Source organism: Acipenser ruthenus, chromosome 6, assembly GCF_902713425.1.
Source record: "Acipenser ruthenus chromosome 6, fAciRut3.2 maternal haplotype, whole genome shotgun sequence".
In the NCBI taxonomy this organism is placed as follows: domain Eukaryota; kingdom Metazoa; phylum Chordata; class Actinopteri; order Acipenseriformes; family Acipenseridae; genus Acipenser; species Acipenser ruthenus.
The window spans coordinates 79,026,644-79,051,648 of NC_081194.1; the positions used below are offsets into that span (position 1 = coordinate 79,026,644).

At 39.5% G+C, this 25,005-nt stretch overlaps 1 protein-coding gene across 1 annotated transcript in view; it reads left to right on the plus strand.

Moving 5' to 3' along the window:
* Positions 1 to 23,055, plus strand: part of rngtt (RNA guanylyltransferase and 5'-phosphatase) — a 95,610-nt gene extending 72,555 nt beyond the window's left edge. The window contains exons 13-16 of the mRNA XM_034019290.3: positions 4,947 to 5,047; positions 16,232 to 16,298; positions 22,109 to 22,232; positions 22,414 to 23,055. Of these exons, the coding sequence (XP_033875181.2) occupies positions 4,947 to 5,047; positions 16,232 to 16,298; positions 22,109 to 22,232; positions 22,414 to 22,580 (459 nt within the window). The 3' untranslated portion in view covers positions 22,581 to 23,055. The remainder of the gene's footprint in view (positions 1 to 4,946; positions 5,048 to 16,231; positions 16,299 to 22,108; positions 22,233 to 22,413) is intronic.
* Positions 23,056 to 25,005: the final 1,950 nt, after the last annotated feature.

Below are 25,005 nucleotides of genomic sequence, written 5' to 3' on the forward strand. Positions count from 1 at the left end.
ACTGAGCATACATATTGTGCTCACAAATTGGCTGTTTCACTTTTTGCAGTTCAATATGAAATTATCGGGTGCAATACCATGCTAATTATATTTGCTGTTTCCCATTTATTTTTATTGATTTAACCCAACGTCCCTCTGCATGGCTTCAGATTTATGTAAGAGGCAAACATGTAATTATTTTATAGAGGACTACTTGGTTTTGTTCACAAACATGTCTCGTTCAGTGACGATAACCATCTCTTATGCTGATCTGTAGCTTTCAAAGCAACTATTTATGCAGTGACCTTAAAAGGCCAAAAAAAGGGCACAGTGTGGCCAATTTCCATTCAGAAGGATTAGAAAGAACATGGATTGCATCCATAAATCTGTAAGGTTAGTCTGTGCAGAAACTGATAAGTTTTCTTTGTCCTGCATTAAAGCCTTTAGCCCGGTTTGTTATGCTTCCACACTCCTCTCTTTTTATCCCTCCTCTTTGCTTTGTTATTTACTATCCTGTGTTGAACCTACATTGACACATACAAGACAAAGCCGTTTACTGTGGTAGGAAAAAAGGATGGACAATTTATTTTTTATTTTTTATTGAAGCAATATTGAATTGTAATTTCTGTCTTGGATTGCTGAAACATTGTGAGAATCTGGAATTATCCATTTTTTCCCCCGGCAACATTGAGTCACAGTGAATCTCATAACAATAGTATAGATTTCTTTTAGTATGAATCCAGTTGGGGACTAACAAACAGGAACACGTCAATCTCCTGCCTTTCCCACACGGTGTAGCCACAAAAGGGATTTTCAAGGAGGTTACGGCTGCCGAAGTCCTTGTTTTATTTATGTAAGCTGGATTGTGTGTACATACAGCTACTAAGGATGGCAGCAGTGTGCTCACGGTATGCTTCAGAAGAGAAATGGTCAGGTTAATTTCAACAGAATGAAGTTGTGAATGTACTCTCTGATATGGTATGTTCAATATTTGTTTCTAAACAGCAGGAAGCAAGACTAACAGATAATGATACTGTTCTTATTGAAGGAAATCCATCTCTTGCTATTGCTGAGCTGTAAGAAAGGAGTTTTGTATTTCCATCCTATTGTTGAGTCACAACAGCATCAGCAACAACAGCAACATTGAGGTTTGCCAACATACAAGTAGCAAATACGATTGATAGATTACCATCCATATCTTCTTCTCTGCACAGTGATCTTCAACAGGAATTCATTCATAAGTGACAGCATCAGCATTTGGCACAAACTCTTGGATTATGCTGGCAGACTGAATTCACACTTTTTTAGACTGGGTTTGTTTTATCTCCAGAGCCCCTGGAATGTTGCTGAAGCACTTACTAAATGTCATGTCCCATCTTTCTGACTGTATGTTTGATCTCATTGCAATTGACGAAAGTTATTCAATCGAAAAGAACAATGTACAGTCGATTTACTGAGAATTGAATATTTAAATGGGCATACCCAATACTGGTAAAAGTGATTTTCTTTAGTGACACTACCAATAAAAGTACAGTGGTTAGTTTCTATAAAGATTTGCCCACTTCCCTTGTTAAAAGGTGACAGACCCATTAAATGTTGTAAAGACATGGCTACACAATATGTTTACCAATTTGCGCAGCATGGGTGAACCACATGGGCGCAGTGCATGGAAATTGTGCACTCCATAAAGCAGCATGGGTGAACCTCATGGGCGCTGTGCATGGAAATTGTGCACTCCATAAAGCAGCATGGGTGAACCGCATGGGCACAGTGCATGGAAATTGTGCACTCCATAAAGCAGCATGGGTGAACCGCATGGGCACAGTGCATGGAAATTGTGCACTCCATAAAGCAGCATGGGTGAACCGCATGGGCGCTGTGCATGGAAATTGTGCACTCCATAAAGCAGCATGGGTGAACCTCATGGGCGCTGTGCATGGAAATTGTGCACTCCATAAAGCAGCATGGGTGAACCGCATGGGCGCTGTGCATGGAAATTGTGCACTCCATAAAGCAGCATGGGTGAACCGCATGGGCACAGTGCATGGAAATTGTGCACTCCATAAAGCAGCATGGGTGAACCGCATGGGCACAGTGCATGGAAATTGTGCACTCCATAAAGCAGCATGGGTGAACCGCATGGGCGCTGTGCATGGAAATTGTGCACTCCATAAAGCAGCATGGGTGAACCTCATGGGCGCTGTGCATGGAAATTGTGCACTCCATAAAGCAGCATGGGTGAACCACATGGGCGCAGTGCATGGAAATTGTGCACTCCATAAAGCAGCATGGGTGAACCGCATGGGCGCAGTGCATGGAAATTGTGCACTCCATAAAGCAGCATGGGTGAACCTCATGGGCGCTGTGCATGGAAATTGTGCACTCCATAAAGCAGCATGGGTGAACCGCATGGGCACAGTGCATGGAAATTGTGCACTCCATAAAGCAGCATGGGTGAACCGCATGGGCACAGTGCATGGAAATTGTGCACTCCATAAAGCAGCATGGGTGAACCTCATGGGCGCTGTGCATGGAAATTGTGCACTCCATAAAGCAGCATGGGTGAACCGCATGGGCGCAGTGCGTGGAAAGCGTGCACTCCATAACATGATGCCTGCCAGTCAGGTTCAGATATTGAACTCAGTGCTAATATTGGTGCTTGATCTCATGCATACCAACCCTGATTGTTTGGCTGCAGTCTGCCTCTATCATCATAGCTGGCACATGCATTGAGCAGCAGGTATTCTCCAGGTGTTTTGCAGGGCACAATTGTACAAAGGGGACTGGGCTTCATTCTGCTATCTGCAGTTACCTAGGCCCATAGACATGTAATGTGCTGAACTGGTTCCTCATTTCACATGTGTACTGGTGCAGATAGTTATGGAATCTTAACCATAGTCTTCTTTATCATGTAGATATTTCTGTACTTAAGGTAATTATGTCCTGCCACAGTGTTGTAAGCATAATTACATATAGGGAAAATAGTCGTTTTATTATCAAGTTAAGCATTCTCGCTTGAATTAAAGCAGAAGATTCGTATAAACTGTCTGCTGTAAATATTTTCCATTCCTAGATGCTTGAGTCGGCATAAAAATTACATTTTGAAGTCTCATTACCCTTCTGTCCATTAGTCAGTGTGGGTTTTGGTGCCACTTTTGAAGATGTATTGTTTACATTTTTTGGGCTTGCACATCAGTGCATGTAGTTTTGTTGGTAATCTTGGAGGCTCTGCAGTGATTTGAGTGCAGTGCATCCCAAACATGAGTGACTCACTTTTAGCACCAATGCTGCAGCAGCAGTCAGAAAGTACCAACTTTGATTAAACATTTCCAGCCGTCCAGTTTACTCTAGAGTTGAATCCGTTTCATATTTTATTTTTTAATAATAATATATCTCAACGGTAAGATGTCTTTCTTGTAAATGTACTCAACATTCCTCGCCTGGGCTTGAGTACATCTACAGAGTCCCTAAATGCTTCTGAAGCGTGTGTTAAAAAATTTAGTAAAGACCATCTTGGGATACATTTTATTGAGGGAGATACTGTCTCATGAACAACTCCGTCCAAGCTGCTTTCCAGGTCTTTGCTTTTGTTTCTATTAATTTTGAATAGGCTTGAATACCTTTTTGTTGTGGTCTAACCTATAGTGTAAGGTTAGATTTGTATATTTAAGGGCCATTGCTTTCTTAGCCAGGGTATTATGCAAATCGGGATCTGCGCTTATTGTAAAAGTATGGGTTTACTTGTCCAGCAGTGACCTTTTTTAAAGGTAATTCTTTAAACAGCTTTAATAAGTTTGCTTGCTGTTTTTAGGGTTATTTTTAGGTGCTTGTCTGAATGCAGAACATCCTGTGCATGCTCAAAGAATTGTTGTCTTATAAGTGTGTTTCTTGATATCACTGTGTGTATATACCGGCTTTATTGGTATTGACAATTGAAAATTTAAAATATTACATTGTTGTAAAGGGAACAGAAAAGAGAACATTTTACGTTGTACCAGTGGACTTGTATGTGCATAGTCTCAGGACTAGTGTTGAGAAGAAAAGGAATGAAATTCAAGTTGTTGTGCATTATGCAAGCTGCCTTGGTGTTGTGCAAACAATTTAAAATCAGAACTGATACCTGTTCACAGTACGCAAAAAAAAGCAGTTTTAGCCCATTCAGTCCATCATTTTTGACCACTTTTTACACTACATGCAGCACATTTTGTTTTGACATCGTAGCAGGATTTCTGAGAACTGCCTGCTGTAGAGTGGTGTTTCTTTCCAGTGTGTCTTTTTTTGCATATACGGTATACGATCGTTCGTTGTGATCACTTCAGCTTCCTCTGCTGGCACATGTGTGATCGAGGAAGTTTTCCTAAAAGGAATAAGGTTTAAAAACATTTAGCAGTAAACTTTCCTTTCAGTCTGGGCGCTGACATCTTCACACGCTGTCAGAAGTGCCGTAAATGATACCAAACATGACGCAAAATGGTAATGAGTCATCAAGTACACATGGTCTTTCCTTAGCCCTACCATAAGTAAATAATATCTAGCAGTAAATCAAGATGATTTGTTTTGAAATGATTTGCATATGAACGTAATTGCTGCCTAATGCTCGTTTCTTCTAATCCACTGCATTCTTTGGACGGTGGCTAGTTCTGCATTGTAACTCAAAAGCAGTTAAATTAGTACATGTTTAGTTATTGATTGACAAATAAAGATGCTTCGCTTTTATGCTTTGCTTCTCCTTGAAGTATCAAAAGAATTATGAAAAAAAAGCTACTGTTCTATTGTGACAAAGCATGCTGTGTTACTGTCACTTACAGGAGCACAGCAGGACCCACCTGATGGTTCAACATGCTTTTTATCTTCTGTGTAACACAGACTGATATTTTTGTAACAGATTAGAGCAGCGGTTGAGCTATTTCTCCTATTATGTCATGTAAAGGATACACAATTGAAACTGATTTTCTGGTTTCTTTTAGAAATACAAGCCTGGCAGATGTGATGATATATTGAAATGGAAACCTCCTAGCCTCAACTCTGTGGATTTCCGGCTTAAAATAACCAAAGTAGGAGGCGAGGGGTAAGTACTGCGCTAAAGAGTGTTAATATCAGCTAACTTATCTTAAGTTTTCCTGTTAATGCAAATCTTTATTTCAGATACATTTAATAAGAGGATCAAGTACAACAGATTTAATATAATTAAATAAAATTAATCTGTATTTAAACGGTACTAAACACATATGGTTTAATAGCTCCAAATTAGTTTATGCGATGATTAAAAAAAAAAAAAAAAAAAACTACAGCTGGCATATAAGAAATCATTAAAATATTGTTCAGACTTCTGAGAGTCTTGCTTTATGGCTTTGCCTTTGTTGCAGCACTGTATCATTATTCATGCTTATATGACGTGGCATCTTATTAGTGATTAACTGTCCTGTTTAGCCCAGCTGTTCATTATACACTGTTCAGCCTGTGGCACTGATGGCAAGCCCAAAGGCTTCTGAATGAGACACAACACCTTTTTGCCTCTTCGACCTTCCTTATTAGTACCGAAGTGCCTCATCCAGTTTAATCTAACTAATTAGAAGGTAATGGATGTGCTTGGCTGCAAGCGACATAGCGGGAACTACTACAAAGTGTGTTTCAATACATTGTCCGCATACAGTGATTTATAAGTGCATTACTCCTTATGGAGTATGCCTGTGCAGTGCACCTACTGCTGTGACATACAGTACAAACTTATTATTATACTACTAAGTGTTTAAAAAAAATATATATATATAATATATTGGAGACCTATGCACTTTCATCCACCATTGCAGGGCTCTACCATATATTTAGAAAATGGATCAGAGACTTCCTTTAATCTTATTGGTCTATATGAGATCTCTAATGTCTTGTAAATGCCCTCCAATGTTATCATTCAAACTATGTGTAATCTCTGTTCCAAATCAATCCGCCGGAAAATACATAAATACAGTAACCGCAACAGCAATAGCAACTAGTCTACGGTTTGGATAACAAAGTGTAGAAATTAAACAACTGGATGTAGACCGATTTTTACTTTCAGGAACTTTATCATAATAATAACAGGCACTGTGCTCTCTCCTCTAACAAAGGCACAAGACTTTGAATACACTTATTGAACACAAGCCCTAAACAAACAACCCGATCAGCATTAACACATGTAGTCTACTAGATAATTTTAATTACTGGAAAAAAAACAAAACACTATTTTTCACTTTTGCTAATATCAGGACAATATCAAATGCTGAATCTTACAGAAACGTGGACTCAAGCTGAAGTCTACCAGATCACGTATGGAATTCTGAGAAAACCTCATTACTCATCCAATATTGAGGAAAACCGTTTGTATTTATTAGCAACCAAAACTAGTGCTGCAGCCATTTTCTAATAGCAATAGAGCCCTCATAAGGGGGCTTTTACTATCTGGTAAAGCCCTCTTTGGGTTCTGTTGCTAAGAAGAGATGCAATGTCTAGCTTTTCAAAAAGAAAAATGTTCGTCAGCCAGCACATGGTAGTGCCCTACAACCTGGGTTATAGTGCTTAAATGTTCTTTGCTAGAATGCTTCACAAACAAATGCATTTTAAGAAATGTTTATTTTCTCTCACTGAATTGCAGATTTCAAAGAACAATCAATTAATTAATTAATTAATTAATTAATTAATTAATTAATTAATGTATGTTTTATTCCTGTTGGAGTACAGAATCGTTTTCAAACAGTTTGTTTTATTGAAATCTTGGGTATGACCGCCACTGTGTGTTTTTAAACCAGAGTAATACAGACTATATGTTGTTGATTTTCTCATGAGATGCAAACCGATAACAAAGATAACTGGCACATTAGACTGGAAATGAACAGTCGGTTTTAACGAAGTAAGGAGAGGTGAATATGGGCATTGCCATATACCTGCTCCTATGAATATCGGCATTGCCATAGACCTGCTTCTATGAATATGGGCATTGCCATAGACGTGTTCCAAATGCTTTTGAATTGTAATCCATAACAGTACCTAACTTTAAACCAAATACCAAATTATCTTTTGGGTATTATGTAAATGTGTAGTAGAGTAGCTGCTGGAAATCAAACCCACATTTTTTCTTAAATTAATTAGGTGTTATTATTCACGTTATTCAATACAGCTAAGCTACAACATAAGTAGCTGTCCCTTTGGACCATTTTAATAATTGTCATTCTTTTATTATATTTCACCTAGCTTATAATTGATCATTTTTTATTATTTCAGATTTAACAAGGCCTACTTTTATTCCTATCCCCCCCCAAGCAATTCTAATATTTTATGTTTTTAATAGTCTACTAAACAGTACTTCTAGCCTCATGTATTTCATATCTGAAATGAAGGCTATAATGAAATTACAAGCAGCAGATAAAATATTGAGAGAGATTACTTTCAGCCTGATGTATTTCATATCTGAAATTAAGGCTATAATGGTTTTCCTCAAGGATTTGCATGTATTTAGCTCCATCCATTTTGCCCTCTACCCTGACAAGCTTCTCAGTCCCTGCCGATTGAAAAGCATCCACATAGCATGATGCTGCTGCCACCATTATTTGTTTCACTAGCCTAGGCATATCACTAGGCATATACAGTGCTCCCTCGCTATAAGGCTCTTGGTTATACTACACCTCGGATATAACGCTCCTACAGCATGTCCCCTAATTCCTTATACTAGTATTTCTACACTAAATACAGTACCGGTGTTGTTCAAACTGTAAACAACTTCCCAGTCTAACTTCTGTTTCTGTCTCTCCCTTTTGATACAGTGTCTGAACTGAAGAAAAGCTGCACTGGCACTTTATAACAGACATCTTATTCAGCATTCATTTTATAACTAAATAAATATCAGGCCTATTATGTGGTTATCTTTCCTAATGTATATACTTTTTTGATGCGAGAGGAGCTGCAGCTTTCTCCGGGAGACGAGACACTTCACCCCCCCTCCGGCAGCCGAACCTGGAGCGAGCCCATTCCCTCTGTCCCCTCTCCCAACCCGCTCTACTTCTCGCACTTGGTTTGCTTGACGGTTGTTTCGAACTGAACCCCTGACCGACGTTTAGCCAGGCTATTTATAGTTGAAAAACTGCTAATTAAAATGATCCACGAGTGGGAATGTCTATTTTTAAAAAAAAAAATAGCATTTATTACATGGTGCTTTATGCATGGTTAATTCACGGAAAGTTCCATTTTTGCTTCAATATGTGTATAGAGATGGAGTTACTTTATTTTGTATTTGTCAGATGTGTGTTGTGTTCCGCGGCGCCCCCCACCCCGTCTCCTGCTTATAGCGCTCTTCGGTTACAACGCTCACACTGTGTGTCCCCCGAGACCCGTGTGATACTGTGGGAGCACTGTATATTAATCTCACATATCACACAGAGATCTTTTTCATTTGTCATTTTTTGAAACTGTCGTGCAACATCTTGTAAAAGTGTTGTTATTTTTTAAACAGATTGGCCCACTCATTCTAAAGCCCATTAATCATTCACTAGAGTTTGGATCTTTCCACAGAGACCAGAAATCTGCGTTGATCTCTCTTCTTTTGAAAAAGGGGAAAGATCCTTTTAGAATGTTCTAGCTATCGCCCCCTGTCACTCTTGAATGCAGATATAAAGGTGTACGCTGAGTGTTTATTTGTGGGCTGTATTACGTTGCTTTGGCTTTTGGTACTCCCTTCATCAATATGATTCGCAGGTTGTATAGCGCTCCAGCTGCTAGTGTAGTAACTGGAGCTGCGATGTCTGCTCAATTTCCGCTGAAGAGGAACCAGACAGGGCTGTCCTCTTAGTCCTCTTCTATTTGCCATCTCGCTGGAACCTCTGGCACAAGCGGTCAGGCAAAGCACAGTGATCACTCCTATTGATACTCAGGGCACTAAGCATCATATATCTCTCTATGCAGATGATGTGTTGTTATATTTGGCAGATATATCTAATTCCCTCCCTAATGCATTACAATTGTTTAATTGTATTTGGTTCTTTTTCCAGTTACAAAATTAATTGGTCCAAATCTGTTCTGCCCCCTTCAAATTTGACAGCTACAGATCCATTACTTATAACTCTGGCACCCACACTTACATGTGCAGATAGTTTTACATATTTGGGCATTAAATTAAATTTACAATACTTTGTCATTAATCATGTTATCTAAAATACAGTCAGACTTGAATAGATGGTTACCACTTCAGATTACTGTTCATGGCAGACTATCTGTAATTAAAATGATTGTGCTGCCGCGTATTACTTTTTTATTCTCTATGCTGCCTCTGTCACTTCCCCCCAAATTTATTGCAGAGGTTAATTCGTTGTGCTCCAAATTTATCTGGAACAATAATTTAATCCAGAATCCGCTTAACCACTTTGCAGCGCCCCAAATCCGCTGGGGGTCTTGCCTTACCGAATTTTCAATTTTATTATTGGACTTTCCAGCTCAGGGCTTTGAAGTTGTGGTTGCTGCATTCAAATGATCTTAATTCAGTTGCCTTTCAGTGTTGCATAAAGTTCTATATACAGTATAATCATCCATTCCTTTGTACTGTAAACAGAAGCGCATTAAAACGCATTTGAATCAGTGTTGTCATCAGTCAGTTGTTAAATTGCTGTATTAGAATGACGGTATCATTATACTACTGTAGGTAGCTGCCCTTCTACCCTTAGTATTGAAGCATGGCATTGGAAATGTTGTTACACGACACTGTTGTGATTGTTGTTAAGGTGATTTATCAAGGCTGTTGGAACTTGTGGAGGAAGGGTCTACAGAGTGTACTATGAGAATACACAGTGCATGCATCTCATTAGGTTTTCTATCCTGTCTTGCCAATTGCAATTCTGTGTTTGGGCTACAAAGTATCTAGTAATATGCTTCAGTAGAAATATAACACCTCTCCATTGACACAATCTATAGGCATTGTATTTAATACTGACAAGGTTAAAGAGCATGTAATGATACTGGCATTTTTGTTATTACTGTTTGTGTTTCAGACATTTGTTTTCTCATCTTGTCAAACTCCAGTCTTGTTTAGTATGTCTGTGGAGCTTGGGGCACATTATCCAGTCCAGTGAGCGCTGTTAGGAATTGATCTGTCCAGAGGCAGAGTGCTAACAGAGGGATGTTTTCTCTCCAGTTTCACGAGCTGTAGCGCTCTTCACTTCATCACAGTCACTACATCCAGACACTCATTATTGGAGGTGATACCTGTAAAGCACGCTGTCAGAGAAGTACATATTGGCAATGCCTTTAACGCTTTCCTGGTCTCAAGTGTGGATCCAAAATGGTATCATTGGCAACAATAGCTTAAGGGGATATGCAGCTTGTGGATAGCCTACATCATGTAAAGCAGAACAAACTTTTTTTTTTTTTTTTTTTTTGTAAAGCTAATTTCTTAATCAGTTGGTGCATTGAAAGATCAGTAAAGATTTTTAGACATTATTAAATCATCTTAGGAAAGACTAAGTCTAATCGAAACACACCATAATCAAGAAAACTAACTTACACATGTATTTATTTATTTTCCCAGCTACATGTATAATAATCTGTCATATATTATTTTGTTTTATTAAATACTTAGTACTTTCTAATACTTTGCATGCATAGGACCTTCCTGAAGTTATATTCCATGTTTTTATTCAAATCGTACGTCCGACATGTTCAATCCTTGATTATGCATCCATTTTCGGAAAACACTGTTCCTAGTTCTAATAAACAAGGGAACTGGGACAGACAATTACAGAGTATTTCTATGCTGTTCCAACACTAAAAAGATGTTTTACTGGGCTCCCGAGTGGCGCATCTGGTAAATGATGCGCCCTATATCCTGGAGGGCGCCGGTTCGAGTCCAGGCTATTCCACTGCCGACCGTGGACGAGAGCTCCCAAGGGGCGGCACACAATTGGCCGAGCGTCGCCCGGGGGGAGGGAGGGCTTAGGTCGGCCAGGGTGTCCTCGGCTCACCAGCAACCCCTGTAGACTGGCCAGGCACCAGCAGGCTTGCCTGTAAGCTGCCCAGAGCTGCGTTGTGCTTCGACGCTGTAGCTCTGATGTTGCTGCATGGCGGGCCTGCAGAGTGGGGGAAAAAAGCGGTCGGCTGATGGCACACGTTTTGGAGGACAGCTTGTGTTCATCTTCGCCGCTCCCGAGTCAGCGCGGAGGTGGTAGTGGTGAGCTGAACCTAAAATAATACAATTGTCTATTTCAAATTGGGAGAAAAATGGGGTAAAAATCAATTGGAGACTACTAAATAAATTTTACTTTAAATTGCGCATGCGTAGATCATAAGAATATAATACAATAATTGGAAACTCCTGCTGCTGCTGCTGCTGTATATCTGCTGCCAGTGTGGAGGGCAGGGTTGTGCTAAGGATCCTCATGGGCAGTAATGAGTATTGGTTTTCTTATCCGAATGATTCCATAGAGAATCCACTGTCTAGTAATGTTCTGCCACTGGTTCTTTAGATTAAGGTCTTTTCAGCTGTAATGTATATCCTGAAGGATTCAAGGTCATGCATCAGCTGGAACAGGAGTGCACTTAGTGTTTGTTTGTGAGTTTGTTTCTGTGAAATCTTGTTTCTCTTATAACTTGTGAACAGCATGTTGCATTGATTGAAAATCAATCCGCATCCGCCTTTGTAATGATGTGGGGGACAAAACACGCACAATGGCAGATTGTTCTAACAAAGCTATTAGTAAATCTGAGCGGAATGGTTTGTGAGAGCCCATTGCCATGATTTGCCATGTGAGTTTAAATAGACGCAGTACAGTATCTGAAAGAAAAGAAACATGGGCACTGGAAAATTGCTGTCATATGTCATTTAACAGGCTTATCTTTTACTCCAGAGGGATGGTACTGCAATTTGTATGCACATTTTTAACTGGTAGGCTTATAAAGATAAGCTTGAAAAAAAAAAAAATGTTTTTATGAATTTACATAAATTAGTTTCACAAAACTGCCATGCCCGCATAAGACTACAAATATAGTGAAATGAGAAATGTTAATTTCCATAGGCTTGATCAATTTCAAATATCCAGAACAAACTGATTGGCACATTAAATTTACTCGTCGTTATGGTAAGAAATTAAAATATTTATAAATGGGTAAATTGAGTCAGAATGTGGGTTACATTTAGCACATTGTATTCACTTTCAGTATTCGCTCTCAGCACCTCCGCATTCTCACAGCCTCTCACAAGCAGCTTGGGTCTCCCATCTGTATCAAAGCAGAAGCACATATCAGGGTGCTCTCGCCCACTCTGTCCGTCACACATCTGTCATTGTAACAGCACACACCAATAAAATCGAATATGTTTCAAATTTAAATAGAGATAGCTAAATGAACAAATAAAAGCAGCATTTCTTGTGGACTGGAAGTGTTCCTTTGTGTAACACGATTCGAGGAATTACAGATGCAAACTGAAATGATTGGCCTACTTAGAAAAGTAGGTTTTCGGGATGCCCCTGAAATTGAGTCTATGTGATGCCACTGCAGGTCCAGAAATGGTCTTATCTTGTAAGACCATTGATGCTGACAGAGTGATTTGTCTATAACTAGGGCTTGTGATTTTCGGTTTTAGCCGATAAAACACCCCCGATACAAAAAAAATGAAATGGTGGATAGCCAATAAACACCGGAAAAACTGTGGAAATGGTTAATCAATTCACGTTGACTTTACCCTTTTCCCATTAAAAAAATAAAACCTACTACAAAAAAATAATAATAAATACATTTCCCAGTGCTGCTGAGCAATGTCCCGCCTTCCTGACTTGCATCTATCATTGATTTGTTCTCAATACTTTAAACCCGCCCCAACTACTGAGTGGCAGCACATTCCTACATTTCTGTTGGAGACTCCGCTTGCGAGATTTAAAACGAGATTACAATCAAGATGGAGGCTTGTTAGCAGGATTTCAAGCTGTATTACAGTTAAGATACGGAGGATTTATAACAGAATTGTGGCGAAATGTACAAAAATGCCTACACATAAAAACCCCAGAAGAATGTGCCTGTGACCATAAGGATTTTGTTGTGGAAGACAGCAATGGAAAGAAAGGACAACTTAAGTGTGCAAGTACTGTCGATTTAACATAGTGTCTTTTGAGCATAGAGTCCAGTAAATTTGCATAAATAGAAGATTATTGCAACTCTATCTTACCGCAGTTCTGCGGTTCCAGCTTGCTTGTAGCAAAGAAGTCATGTGGTTGTCACAGCCTGGATGTACCCCCAGGGTTATGTGTTCCCCCTGGTTGAAAACCTCTGCTCTAAATGATCAATTCCAGTTCCTTCGAAGGAATCAAAACTGGAATCTGGAATTGATTTTAAAAAGGAAAAACAGGAATGTACCCCAACCCTGGCTCCACACTTATTAAGCATGATGCACTTGCCTGCCTACACAATCTACAAGTGAAGTGCAATTTATTTTCAATTTAGAAGTGATAATTATTCCACTTTGAAATATAAGTCATAAATGTTAGGTCGTTTGCCCTTATCCTAAGTTGTGACAGATTTTAACAGAAATTTGAGTCATTTTTGTGATGATTTCTGCCAAGGTGGAGTTTGAAACATTATTTCTGGGTGGATTTTTTTCCGGTTGGGAAAGAAAAAAAAAAAAGAAATTGTTTTCCTGTCAGACTTCTGATTATTGGGTAGGAAACACATGCACTGGGAATCCCATGATTTATACCCTTCCCAGTTCTCTGCAGTGATAAAAGGGGCTTTTATTATATGACTGCTGTGCTGTGCTTTGGTGTATTGAAGGGCGTATGTATAGTAGGGTTTTTGTCATTTGTTTAGACCATTTATTTTGGCCATTGCGCCTTTTTGTTCGTTTTTGTAATAAACATGCCCAATAGCACTTACACCTGCAGCCTCTTGTGTCTGCGTCTCTCTCCCTGATGAATCAGCCTTGCCAGTGACGCTACCCTGTCACACGTGGTGTGAGGGCAGAATAGCGCCCCTGGAGACTCAGAGACAGAACTGCAGGTTTATTAAAAAGAAAAAAGAGGAGACAAAAATGGACAGGAAGGAAAATGTGGATGAGCAGCAGCGCTGGTTTGAGGCAGAAGGGGCTCCTATGTATAAGAAATGTGGCGACTTTGGGCACGTCTACAAGGAGTGCCCATGGGCAGACCCCCTCTTCAAGGTCTACTTTTGCTGTGAGGTGGAGTTGTAAGGAATGGCTCAGCCTGAAGGCTCTCCAAACGCTGGCTGGGCAAACGCCGAAGGTGGCTCCCCACTCCTTCCCAGTTCTGTGGGATGGCGACTTTGACACCTACCTCATCACTCTCAGGCTGGTGCCTCGCCTGTGGGGTCTTGCTGCTACCACAGTGCCCCGCACCACTGCCAGCGTTGCCACTGTTGGCGTGCCCTGCAACACTGCCAGCTACATGTCTGGAGGGGCCAGCGTTGCCGCTGTCAGCGTTGCCATTGTTGGAATGCCCTGGGCCACTGCCAGTGCCACTACTGGAATGCTCCTGCCACTTGCCACTACTGGAATGCTCCTGACCACTGCTGGAGTGCCCTGCACTGTTGCCACTGCCAGCATTTCCGCTGCCGGAGTGCCTTGTGTCACTGTCATTGTTGCCACTGTCAAAGGAGGAGCCGAGGGGACCACAATCAACCACAGCCCCGACCACCACCCCTATTTCCCGACCCGGTGCTGATGGGTCAGAGCCCTCGATCCGGGCTCCCAAACACCCGGCATTTGTGTCTGCACTTCTGGTCGTTGGGCCCATCTTGTGGATCGCTGCATCACCATGCACAATTGGTCGCCTGGTCTCCTGCTTTGCTTCCTCTAGTGACCCAGACGTTGGTCCACGGTTATCGAGGCCCGCACCTCTGCTGGCTGCTGCACCTGCCCGGTTGCCCACCTGTGCTTCTGACACCTTGTCCACATCACCTGGGTCCCCTGTCGCTGGTTCTCGGTCTCCAAGGGGAGTCACTGGGTTTGGGACCAACCCACCCACAAGAATCCACATTGGGAAAGATGGACATGAGGGGAGCGAGTTGGTGTTTCAAGGGGGGGAGGTGGCCGATTGCGGACAGGTGTGTTGTGCACATGAGGGGAGGTATCTTGGTGTAATGTGTGGGGAATATTGGGTTGGTAGGGAGGGGGTTAAATTCCTCACGTAAGAATGTGGCTGGGGCCATAATGGAATAATTGATGATTAATTAGGCTCCAGCCACAGGTGTATAAAAAGAGAAATCACGGGTGTTAATGTTGGTGATGTGTGCTGTGCTGTGCTGTGCTTTGGTGTATTGAAAGGCGTATGTACAGTAGGGTTTTTGTCGTTTGCTTAGACCATTCATTTTGGCGACTGCGCCATTTTGCAATAGCGGTTAAACCTGCAGCCTCTTGTGTCTGCATCTCTCTCCCTGATGAAAAAGCCTTGCCAGTGATGCTACCCTGTCACAGTTAGGTTTTGAGTTTCTTTGTTAGTATGTTTTTGTTTGTTACAAGCGTTTAAACTGTAGCTTCTCGTGTCTCTCTCTCCCTGATGAAACAGCCTTGCCAGTGATGCTACCCTGACACGTTGACAAATCATGGCATGCCTTGCCTTGGTTTGGAACAACCCTCTGTAATAAAAATGTTAGAAGCTGTGTGTTTGTAGACCAGCCAACATCAAACTTGTTGGGTTTTACTGAAATCCTTCAATTGCCTCCTGTTGGAGATCATTACATTAGAGTGCAATGTCGATTTATTTGTTTTAACACATTTTTAAAAATAGATTCACGGTTTAAAAAAGAAAAAACTGTCCTTTTTTGGTTTGTTTGTTTTGCTCTAAAAGAATTTACAAAGGACATTTGTCGGTCAGTGTTTTGGATGCTATAATCACATTCATCGGGACAATCACATACCGAGACATTTTCTAAACTCCTAGTGTTTATTTTTTTAAAACTACTTTTTATGGTGTATAGTCACAAATTAGTGCTAACCAAGGCATTCAAAGAAGGGCCAGCATGTTAACTTCCTAATAAAGGAACACCTGTTAATCATTATATTATAGAGGCTGATGAGTTTATAATACTAACATCTGCATAAGACAGGTACTTGCCTCTGCACTTCAGAGCTTGCTCTACAGTTGAATGGTAAGACCTTCCTCTTTTGAAGAGTTCACATCCAGCTCTTGCCTTTCCAGTCAGTTCAGGAGGCTGAGATTCATTACAATGTGTGTGTGTTCAATCAACCCGCTAGTGAAAGCTAGCCTGTGACTCTAATTCTTTCTGTTTGCAGGTTGCTGACACAGACCGTAGGACTACTCTATGTTGGCAACTATGAAAGACCTTTTGCTCAGATGAAGGTAAGCCAGTTAAATATACACCACGTATGAACAAATTCATCACTTTAATGTGTGTACTTCAGGGCTGATTAAACTAGACCTGGATATTGATATGCCTGGGTGTGCTTTAGGTCCGATTTCAGCAACACTCGTGGAAGATTAATTAAAGGACAGCACTACTGGACTTTTTAACCCTAGATACACCTGCAATTGTAGGGGGTGGTACAGCTTTTTGAAAACCATGCAATTTAACAGCCAGCTTACGTAGGTTTATAAGATGGATATAGCAACATCTGCCACTGAGTAAATCAAGTGTTGACCTATGGGAGGCAGCTCTGTTACACTTCATGCAATTTAAACATCACATAATTAGTCAGACACTGTCTCCCAGTCTACTTTTGCTAATTTGTTATTTTCTCCCAGTATTCTACAGCACTCTTCTGCTCTGCGTCTGAAACCTGTTAATCCTGTTTCATAACCCTAACTGCCTTATCATAATTTATATTTTCAGACTGTCAATGTGCTCCCCATGGACTATTTATTCACAGTAATATCCTTCTTTTTATACTTTAGAATCAAAATCCTCCATAATAATAATAATAATTTTATTTATTAATTTTTTAATCAGGGCTACGTGAATGCATAGTAATGGTGGCTCAGGTTAGTGGAGCTCCCAAAGTTAAAATTCTCATGTGTTCCGGTGCTTTATAACCTTTCACTTGGTATTTCAGCGCAAGTAAAAGAAAACCCCTGGGAACTGAGGATTATTTGTAAAACATTTAATCATCTAACATTCCTAAGCACTGAGCGTTTTAATGGGACCGGTAACAAACAGTGATCCAGTTAACCTCTGCACATCCCAATCTTACTGCATTCTTTCTACATGCAAATAAAATCCTACCCCACTAATGGGAATTCAATAGAAATGAAAGAGTAAGCCCTGCTTCAATCTCAAGTCAAATGTGCATTTTATTGTAGTGTTTTTATCTTGCAGATGTATTTCAACATATTTTACGAGGAGAGCACAAAGAGATAAGAACATTTAATTTCGCTGTCATCCCTGTCATAATTCAGATTTCCATACTCTCACTGCATGCTTTTTTTGTAGCAATATATTTTATGACTTTATTATTTGTTAGAATTCTAAGTGCAAAATAGGTTTCCTTTGTTCGTAGCTCCAAAATAATGAGGCATACACGTAAATAATTCACTGACTGCATACCATTATTCCAGTGTGTTGGTAATCTACTTTTAATTAACATGGAAATTAAAATGAAGGCCAGCATATACCATGAATTTAATGAACAGCTCACTTTATATGACATTTATTAGGCTTCATTGCCCCTGTTTGCACAGGTGTTAGGGGTTTGCATTCTGGCTTACTTCAGCTCATAGCCATCTTACAGGTCAAATTATTATTATTATTATTATTATTATTATTATTATTATTATTATTATTGGTTTCCCCTTCCATTTACAGTTTATTGAACTAACATCCCAAAACGTTGGAATAACTTTAACAAGCAATGACAGATAGAACCTCTGTATATCCCCTTCTATATACTGTAATCTTCCTGTATGCAAAAATAGTCCATGCTGAATAACAACATTGTTGTAGCCTGCCTTTATTAATAGGTATTTATCTGTTTTAATATCTTTGTTAAAGTTACAAAAAGCATGCATTTGCAGGGTCGGTTTTTTTCTTTCTTTAGGTAACTGCACTTTTGACATTTTAAATCTAAATGACTTTAGAATTCCCTTTCTTAATGTTACAGGAATGGTAGTCAATGCAGTACTGTAATAAGAAGGCTGAAATGGGTGCAGTTGTACCAGTCATTTCGGAATGGCAAGCTCTACTGTGGCCATGTAAACACAGTACATGAAGGTTTCTTTCCTCATAAAATTCCAAAATCAGGGTATTTATTATTTAAAAAAAGAAAAAAAAAACTAAAATTGACCATGCACCGTGCAAAAGTAATGTGAAAAAAATTTAAATTCAGAACTGTACCTTTTAAAAAGGAATGTAAAAACTTGAGCTTGATAGAAATGGCACAGTACAGAGACATAAAAACAACTAATCAAGTAGACATAAAAATCAATACATCCGATGCCTCATCTTTTTTTTGTTGTTTTGTTTTTTATGTTTTATGTTGTTTTTATTCCAGTCAGGTAGCAGTTGAGTGTTTTTTAGAGAAGACCTCTTAGTATTCAGCACAGATGGGTTGTATTGTACTGAAGGCCCTGATTTTAAAATCATGTCACTGAAAATGACCTGCACTAAAATAAAATAAGGGGGTGCTTCAGAGAACACATTTTTTGAAATTCTGAAATCATTTTATCATATACTTTAACATTTTTGCAGCATTTCTTTTGAACGTTCTTGTCTTTTTCATGTTTTTTTTTTTTTTACTATGATACATAATTACTCGGCACTAGCCACAGAAGAGTTTATCTGTGTGAACATCTTTGAATGAATAGAAGCAGGCTTTCATCTTTTAGACATCAGTATTTCATGGAAATAAATACAAAAGAACAACGGGTCTTTAAGGAAAGAAATGTTGATTTAGAACCAGGCACAATCAATTCACTGTTATACAGAAGCCTGCCAGAATAATTTTGCACAGTCCAGTTTGAAGACCCTTTTACTGATGCTGGAGAAGTGACAACATTCTGCAGTGCTTAGCTTCAAAGAACAGAATAGAAAACATGCTGCAGTGTATGCAGTGCTTAGCTTCAAAGAACAGAATGGAAAACATGCTGCAGTGTATGCAGTGCTTAGCTTCAAAGAACAGAATGGAAAACATGCTGCAGTGTATGCAGTGCTGAGCTTCAAAGAACAAAATGGAAAACATGCTGCAGTGTATGCAGTGCTTAGCTGTAAAAAAGAGAAATGACAACATACTGCAGTGTATGCAGTGCTGAGCTTCAAAGAAGAGATTGGAAAACATGCTGCAGTGTATGCAGTGCTGAGCTTCAGAAAAGAGATTAGAAAACATACTGCAGTGTATGCAGTGCTGAGCTTCAGAAAAGAGATTGGAAAACCATGCTGCAGCCACCAATCTGCCCAACTGGTCATTAATCCCCAGGAAATAATGATAATTCTAACAAATGCTAAACTTTTAAATGTTGGTGGAGAATTGTTTATTTGTACTGAACTATTATATAGTAATACAGAATATTATACAATTGATACTAATGGATTTTAGATTTAATTAAGAGTTTAATTAAGATTTTACTACAAAAGCAGGCATTTGAGAACATTGATATAGTCGGTATTGACTAGGTGAACTTATATAGGTCAACTAACAGTAGAAAGTGTAACCATGACAGTTCAGTACTGTTTCCCATCTCATTTCCATGGTGGTGTTTATAAGAACTCCCAGCTAGCCAGCCAGCCCCAATAGGTTGTAATAAAATGGCTCATACTCTACCTGATAGTCTTTACAGGCATAGAAGAGGAAGCCTGATTTCATATCTAGTTATTAAAGAATAAATGCCCTTTTTAAAATGAGAAATTAAGAATTCATGAAGTATTTGGATATCGATCTTTCTTTTTTGTAAGGACATTAAAGTCCTTACATTAATAATGCACCTCTTTAATGGCTTCATCTCTGAACAACAGTGAAAGGATTTTTAACATTCAGGGTAAGCCTTTTTCTCTAGCAATAAATGAATGCATTGAAATACACAGGTGTAATTGAAGCCTGGGAAAGGGAGGATTTTATTTCCAGCAGATTGACCTGAAATTGCAGGTGCAACTCTTAATAATGAATTGTGAGCTACCATTCTTAAAGTTCTTCAGTTCTTAAAGGTCTTTCTTTTCTACAAGCAAGGGTAGCGTCAAGCACGGTACAGTACCTGTGTGCACTTGGTATTGGGATTTTAAGTAGTTTGTTCAGTCAATCAGTGACTCAAGGGTAACAAACAGACAGAATACCTGATATTTGTAGACGCAATACTATATGTCCATCTGGTGCGGCCACGTACAGCCAGTCACATTCGTGCTAATACACATGGAAGCAACGGAGGCAGACCGGTTAGAAAGATAGCGGCTTCTGGACAATTCTAATTTAGAAGGTTTCCCCTTCTAAATCAAACCCAGCAGCACAGGGTAAGAGAAAAGCCAAATGGAACTCCATGTCTTTATCCTAATTAGAATAGAAAAGGGTTGTCAATATCAATTGCCTTCTCATAGCAGTACAGTAACACAGTACCGCTATTTTTATTATTATTTATTTCTTAGCAGACGCCCTTATCCAGGGCGACTTACAAGATATCACATTATTTTTACATACAATTACCCATTTATACAGTTGGGTTTTTACTGGAGCAATCTAGGGAAAAGTACCTTGCTCAAGGGTACAGCAGCATTGTCCCCCACCTGGGAATGAACCCACAACCCTCCGGTCAAGAGTCCAGAGCCCTAACCACTACTCCACACTGCTGCCCTACCTGTCATTACAGGCATTAGTGACTGGAGCATCAATGCACACAAGTTGTTTTACTGATTTAAATGCCTCAATAAGTCGGCCAGTCAGCAGTTATTAATGTTTGCGTACTGGAATGATACTGTTGAGCTGAACCCTGCTGTGATGTCTTGCTGAGAATAGTTAGAGCTACACGTAAGAATTAATTGGTTATTGCTCTAAAGTCATGCTGAGCTCATTTCCTTTTCTGGATGGATTTATATTTTTAGAAATGTATATGTTTTTAAGCTGCTTATGATCTTTCACGTTGCTTTTCAGTCAAAACAAATTCCTTTTTACCCCTTGAGTGTCAGTTAGGATGCTATTACTGTATTGCAAATATTTAAGTCTTAACATGTCTAAGTGAGATGTGTTTAATATTGATAGAAGAAAACCAAATACACATAATCAACAATAAAAAATACGATTATGGTATTTAACGCATCAGAAAGTCTCGCAACATGCTGTGTCATGTAGACAAATGACTACCTCTTGTATTGATATTGTCAACACCGATGCAAAAGGGGACCTTGGTTTATGTCTGCAAAGCGGTCCGCTTGACACGTTGTGAAAGCACTTTCCAGAGAACAGGCATTCACATTGCAGGTGTAGGGAATTGTGGTAACTTGATCATTTATTATAATGAATCAGACAATTCACCTAGCTTGCAGTCATAGTAATAGTAATTAGCCATTTTCAACTGGGAATGCCTTTTCAGACCACTTCACCCGAGCAATTCATTTGTGTGCAGTCTTAGTTAACCCTATATAGTACCCTTCATTTGGCTGTGCACATGCGCAGCCTTAGTCCCTACAGATTCTATATTCTAAACATCTGTTTCAAATTATGCTGAAACAGCACTTTCACAAATAGCATGGACCTTTTACAATGGGAGAGACTTGTATCCCCTTTATCCACTCTTAACAGTGCACTCCTTTTGGACCTTTGTTGTTTCCCATATTCCAAACTCATTCTAATACACAATATGAAATGTTAATTTTATCTTTACACAGGTACAGTACGTCACTGTTGACAAGAGTGTGACCAATTTTCTTTAATTAAAAGAGCAGGACATTTCTGTGTAATAAAATAATTTGATTTTATAATATTCTCCCTTTCCTTTGAGGAAGTGTCTTGAATTCTGTTTTCAGTTTTCCCTGGAAAGGAATTGATAACAATAACTAACTGGTCGAAGGCATGAGCATTTCTGGGAATCATTCATTCTTATTGGCTGTTTTATCATAGAAAATAAATCTGATGAGTTACATGTTTTACATTTTATACGTTTGCAAACCTGCACTAAATACAGACTGTAAAATCAAATTGTATGATTAGACTGTTCTTCTCTTTGTTTCCTTTGGTTAGGTGTCAAAAGATCTGAAACAGTATGACAACAAAATCATTGAATGCACCTTTGTGAACAACACCTGGGTATTCATGCGGCAGAGAATAGACAAGAGCTTCCCAAACGCCTACGAAACAGCCATGGGTAAGCATTTACAGAGCAGGAAGCCGACCTCACAGGAACAGGGCGACTATATACTCAGGATGAGCTTGACCATCATTTAAAATACATGGGATAGACCACTTTAGTTCGGAGGGGGGCTAATTTCTAATAATGGGTGGACATGGGTAAATGTTATTAACATGTCATTTGGTTTCTCTTCCAGCTGTTTGCAACAGCATTCAGCATCCAGTCACAAAGGAAATCCTGCTGGAGTTCATCGATAGGTGTGCGCTCCCAGCTCAAGGACAAACACGCAAACACCCCCTGGATCCAGACTCGGAGCTGATGCCACCCCCTCCCCCAAAGAGACCGAACCGAGCTATACCATAGCGCCGGGGCCGGGGGCAGCTCACATCCCTTCACTAACGCTGCTACTGTGCGGTGTCAGCTCACCTGCACAGAGCACCCCCACGTTTACTGACAAATAGAACATGCACCTCTGTGGAATTGATGATGCAGAAACATTTCTTCTTAGGGCTATGTGTCTCTTTAAAATGGATTTGCTCCCCTGCCCCTTTCCCCCTTGCCTGTACAGGAATCCGATACATTGAAGTCTTGGAAACCCTGTTTATTAGATAAGAGAATTACTCATTTTCTGTTTTGTGTTTAGTTTTGATCATTCCAAGTACTGTATCATGGTTTTCTTATTTTGCCTCGGACATTTTTACTAAACAATCCGTCGTATGCAATATATCCTCATTTTACATGCAAGTAAGAAGGTGTGGTTTGGTTTAATTATTTTAAAATAATATTTTACTGCATTCAGTGTTTGGTGTGAAACATTAAAGCAATATGTTTCAACTTGTTTTTGTATTTTACTGTGTTTTACATGAGTTTTATTTCAGTTTCAACCATTTGGATTAAAGGAAAAAAGTATATTTCAGGAACACATTCAATTACCATTGTATGCGCCTTCCTTTCTGCTAAATTGTACCTTTTGAAATTTGTGTGCGGATCATTGAACTTGAATTTCTAAATGTTTTTATCCAGTGCTTCAAGGAAGACGTGAACTTTATAACACAGGCCTCTTATTGCTTTTAATCAGGGTGGGTATGTTAAAGAAATGCACAGAGACGAACAATAATTCAAACTCCTGATGCAAATTTCTCTCGTTCTCCTAAGACATGGAATTTAACTCCAGAGCTTTCCAGCTCAGTAACCTTCAATAGGATGTTGTGTTAAAGGTAGCTGGTAGGGCTGCTTGTGCAGTAGCTATGTTCATTTCAAATAGGTAAGATATATTAGCACAACTTTATCTTCTAAAAGATCAGCTCAGATATTTCAAAGCACCTTATCTGTCTTCTGCTCACTGTTAATGTGTGCTTAGTTTACCGGGGGCAATGAAATCTGAATTGCAATCCAAAGGGATTGTATCTGTACTAGAGAAGTGGGCGGCTTATATTACAAGCTCTCTGCAAATGCAGTGTCAATGTTAATATTGAAGAGTGCTTTGGGGTTCAGAGGCAGTATCACTGCTTTCGATTCCAGCTAGCCAGTCTACATCCATTACATTTCTGTGTTACATTTCTGACCCTAAGGATCTCATGAAGGATTGCTTTTTAACCCAGTCAAGCAAGTTTTCCATCTTTTTTTCTATCTCTATCTTCATGTTTGTTAATATTTTTAAAACCCGCCTGAAGCTTTTTGCTGTCATCTGCCTTTTCCTTCTGCTAGCGTTAATTTCACACTGTAGATTGCATTAAACAACCCAGCAAGTCAATTTGCTGTTTGAACAAGATTTGTATAACACTGCAATTCTTGCCCTGTTTTCTTTAATCAAAACCCTTTTTTTCATTGATCACCAGAGAATGCTTTGCATTCACTAATAGAAACAATATAAAATATTTCCTGTCACCAATTGGAATTCAAAAACTCATTACCTTTTACTGGTAAAGGCATCCGGTTCTACAGCGTGATACACAAACAACCCACCACATGAAAAACACATATCACGGAATTGAGCTTCACCTTTTGCCTGGCAGGTGATAGGCCATTGTCTGAACAGTGGTCCTCAAAGTGGTGCCTGCGATCGTGCCCACGGCAGCTGTTCTTAAATTATGGGTCGTGAACACATTTCTGGTTGGTTGTAGCGTTGGAAAATAAATAAAACTTTAAACATTTTTTCCAATAAAAGCGTCACAGCAGTCTTTTGACAGTGCTGCTCGCTTATGATGTGCTTGTATGTACTCGACATTTTTTTTTTTTTTTTCTGAAGGGCCTTTGCGAGATGATCAACCAATTGAATATCTGCATTTTCTCTGCAGAAGCCCAATCATAAGTTAGCTGGGTGGGACATAAACTGTGTCTGTTTCAGTTGCAGGTACCGACAGTAAGTTTAACCAATGGGAGAGTCAAATATCTGCCAGGTTTTATGCAGCTGTCCAATCATAAGCAAGCAGAGGCTGTTCACGGTATTCTGAGTAAAAATTGAAGGCGAGTGAATAGCCAATTGGAAAGCTCTGACAGCCGTCCAATCATTCGTGAGCAGAGGCGGGGTGTTAATATTATTATTTATTTCTTAGCAGACGCCCTTATCCAGGGCAACTTACAATTGTTACAAGATATCACATTATTTTTACGTACAATTATCCATTTATACAGCAATCTACGTAAAGTACCTTGCTCAAGGGTACAGCAGCAGTGTCCCCCACCTGGGATTGAACCCACAACCCTCCGGTCAAGAGTCCAGATAATATGCCGGGTAAGCACTGAATTTCGCCAACTGTTATTGAGAAAAATAATACATTTCAGTATT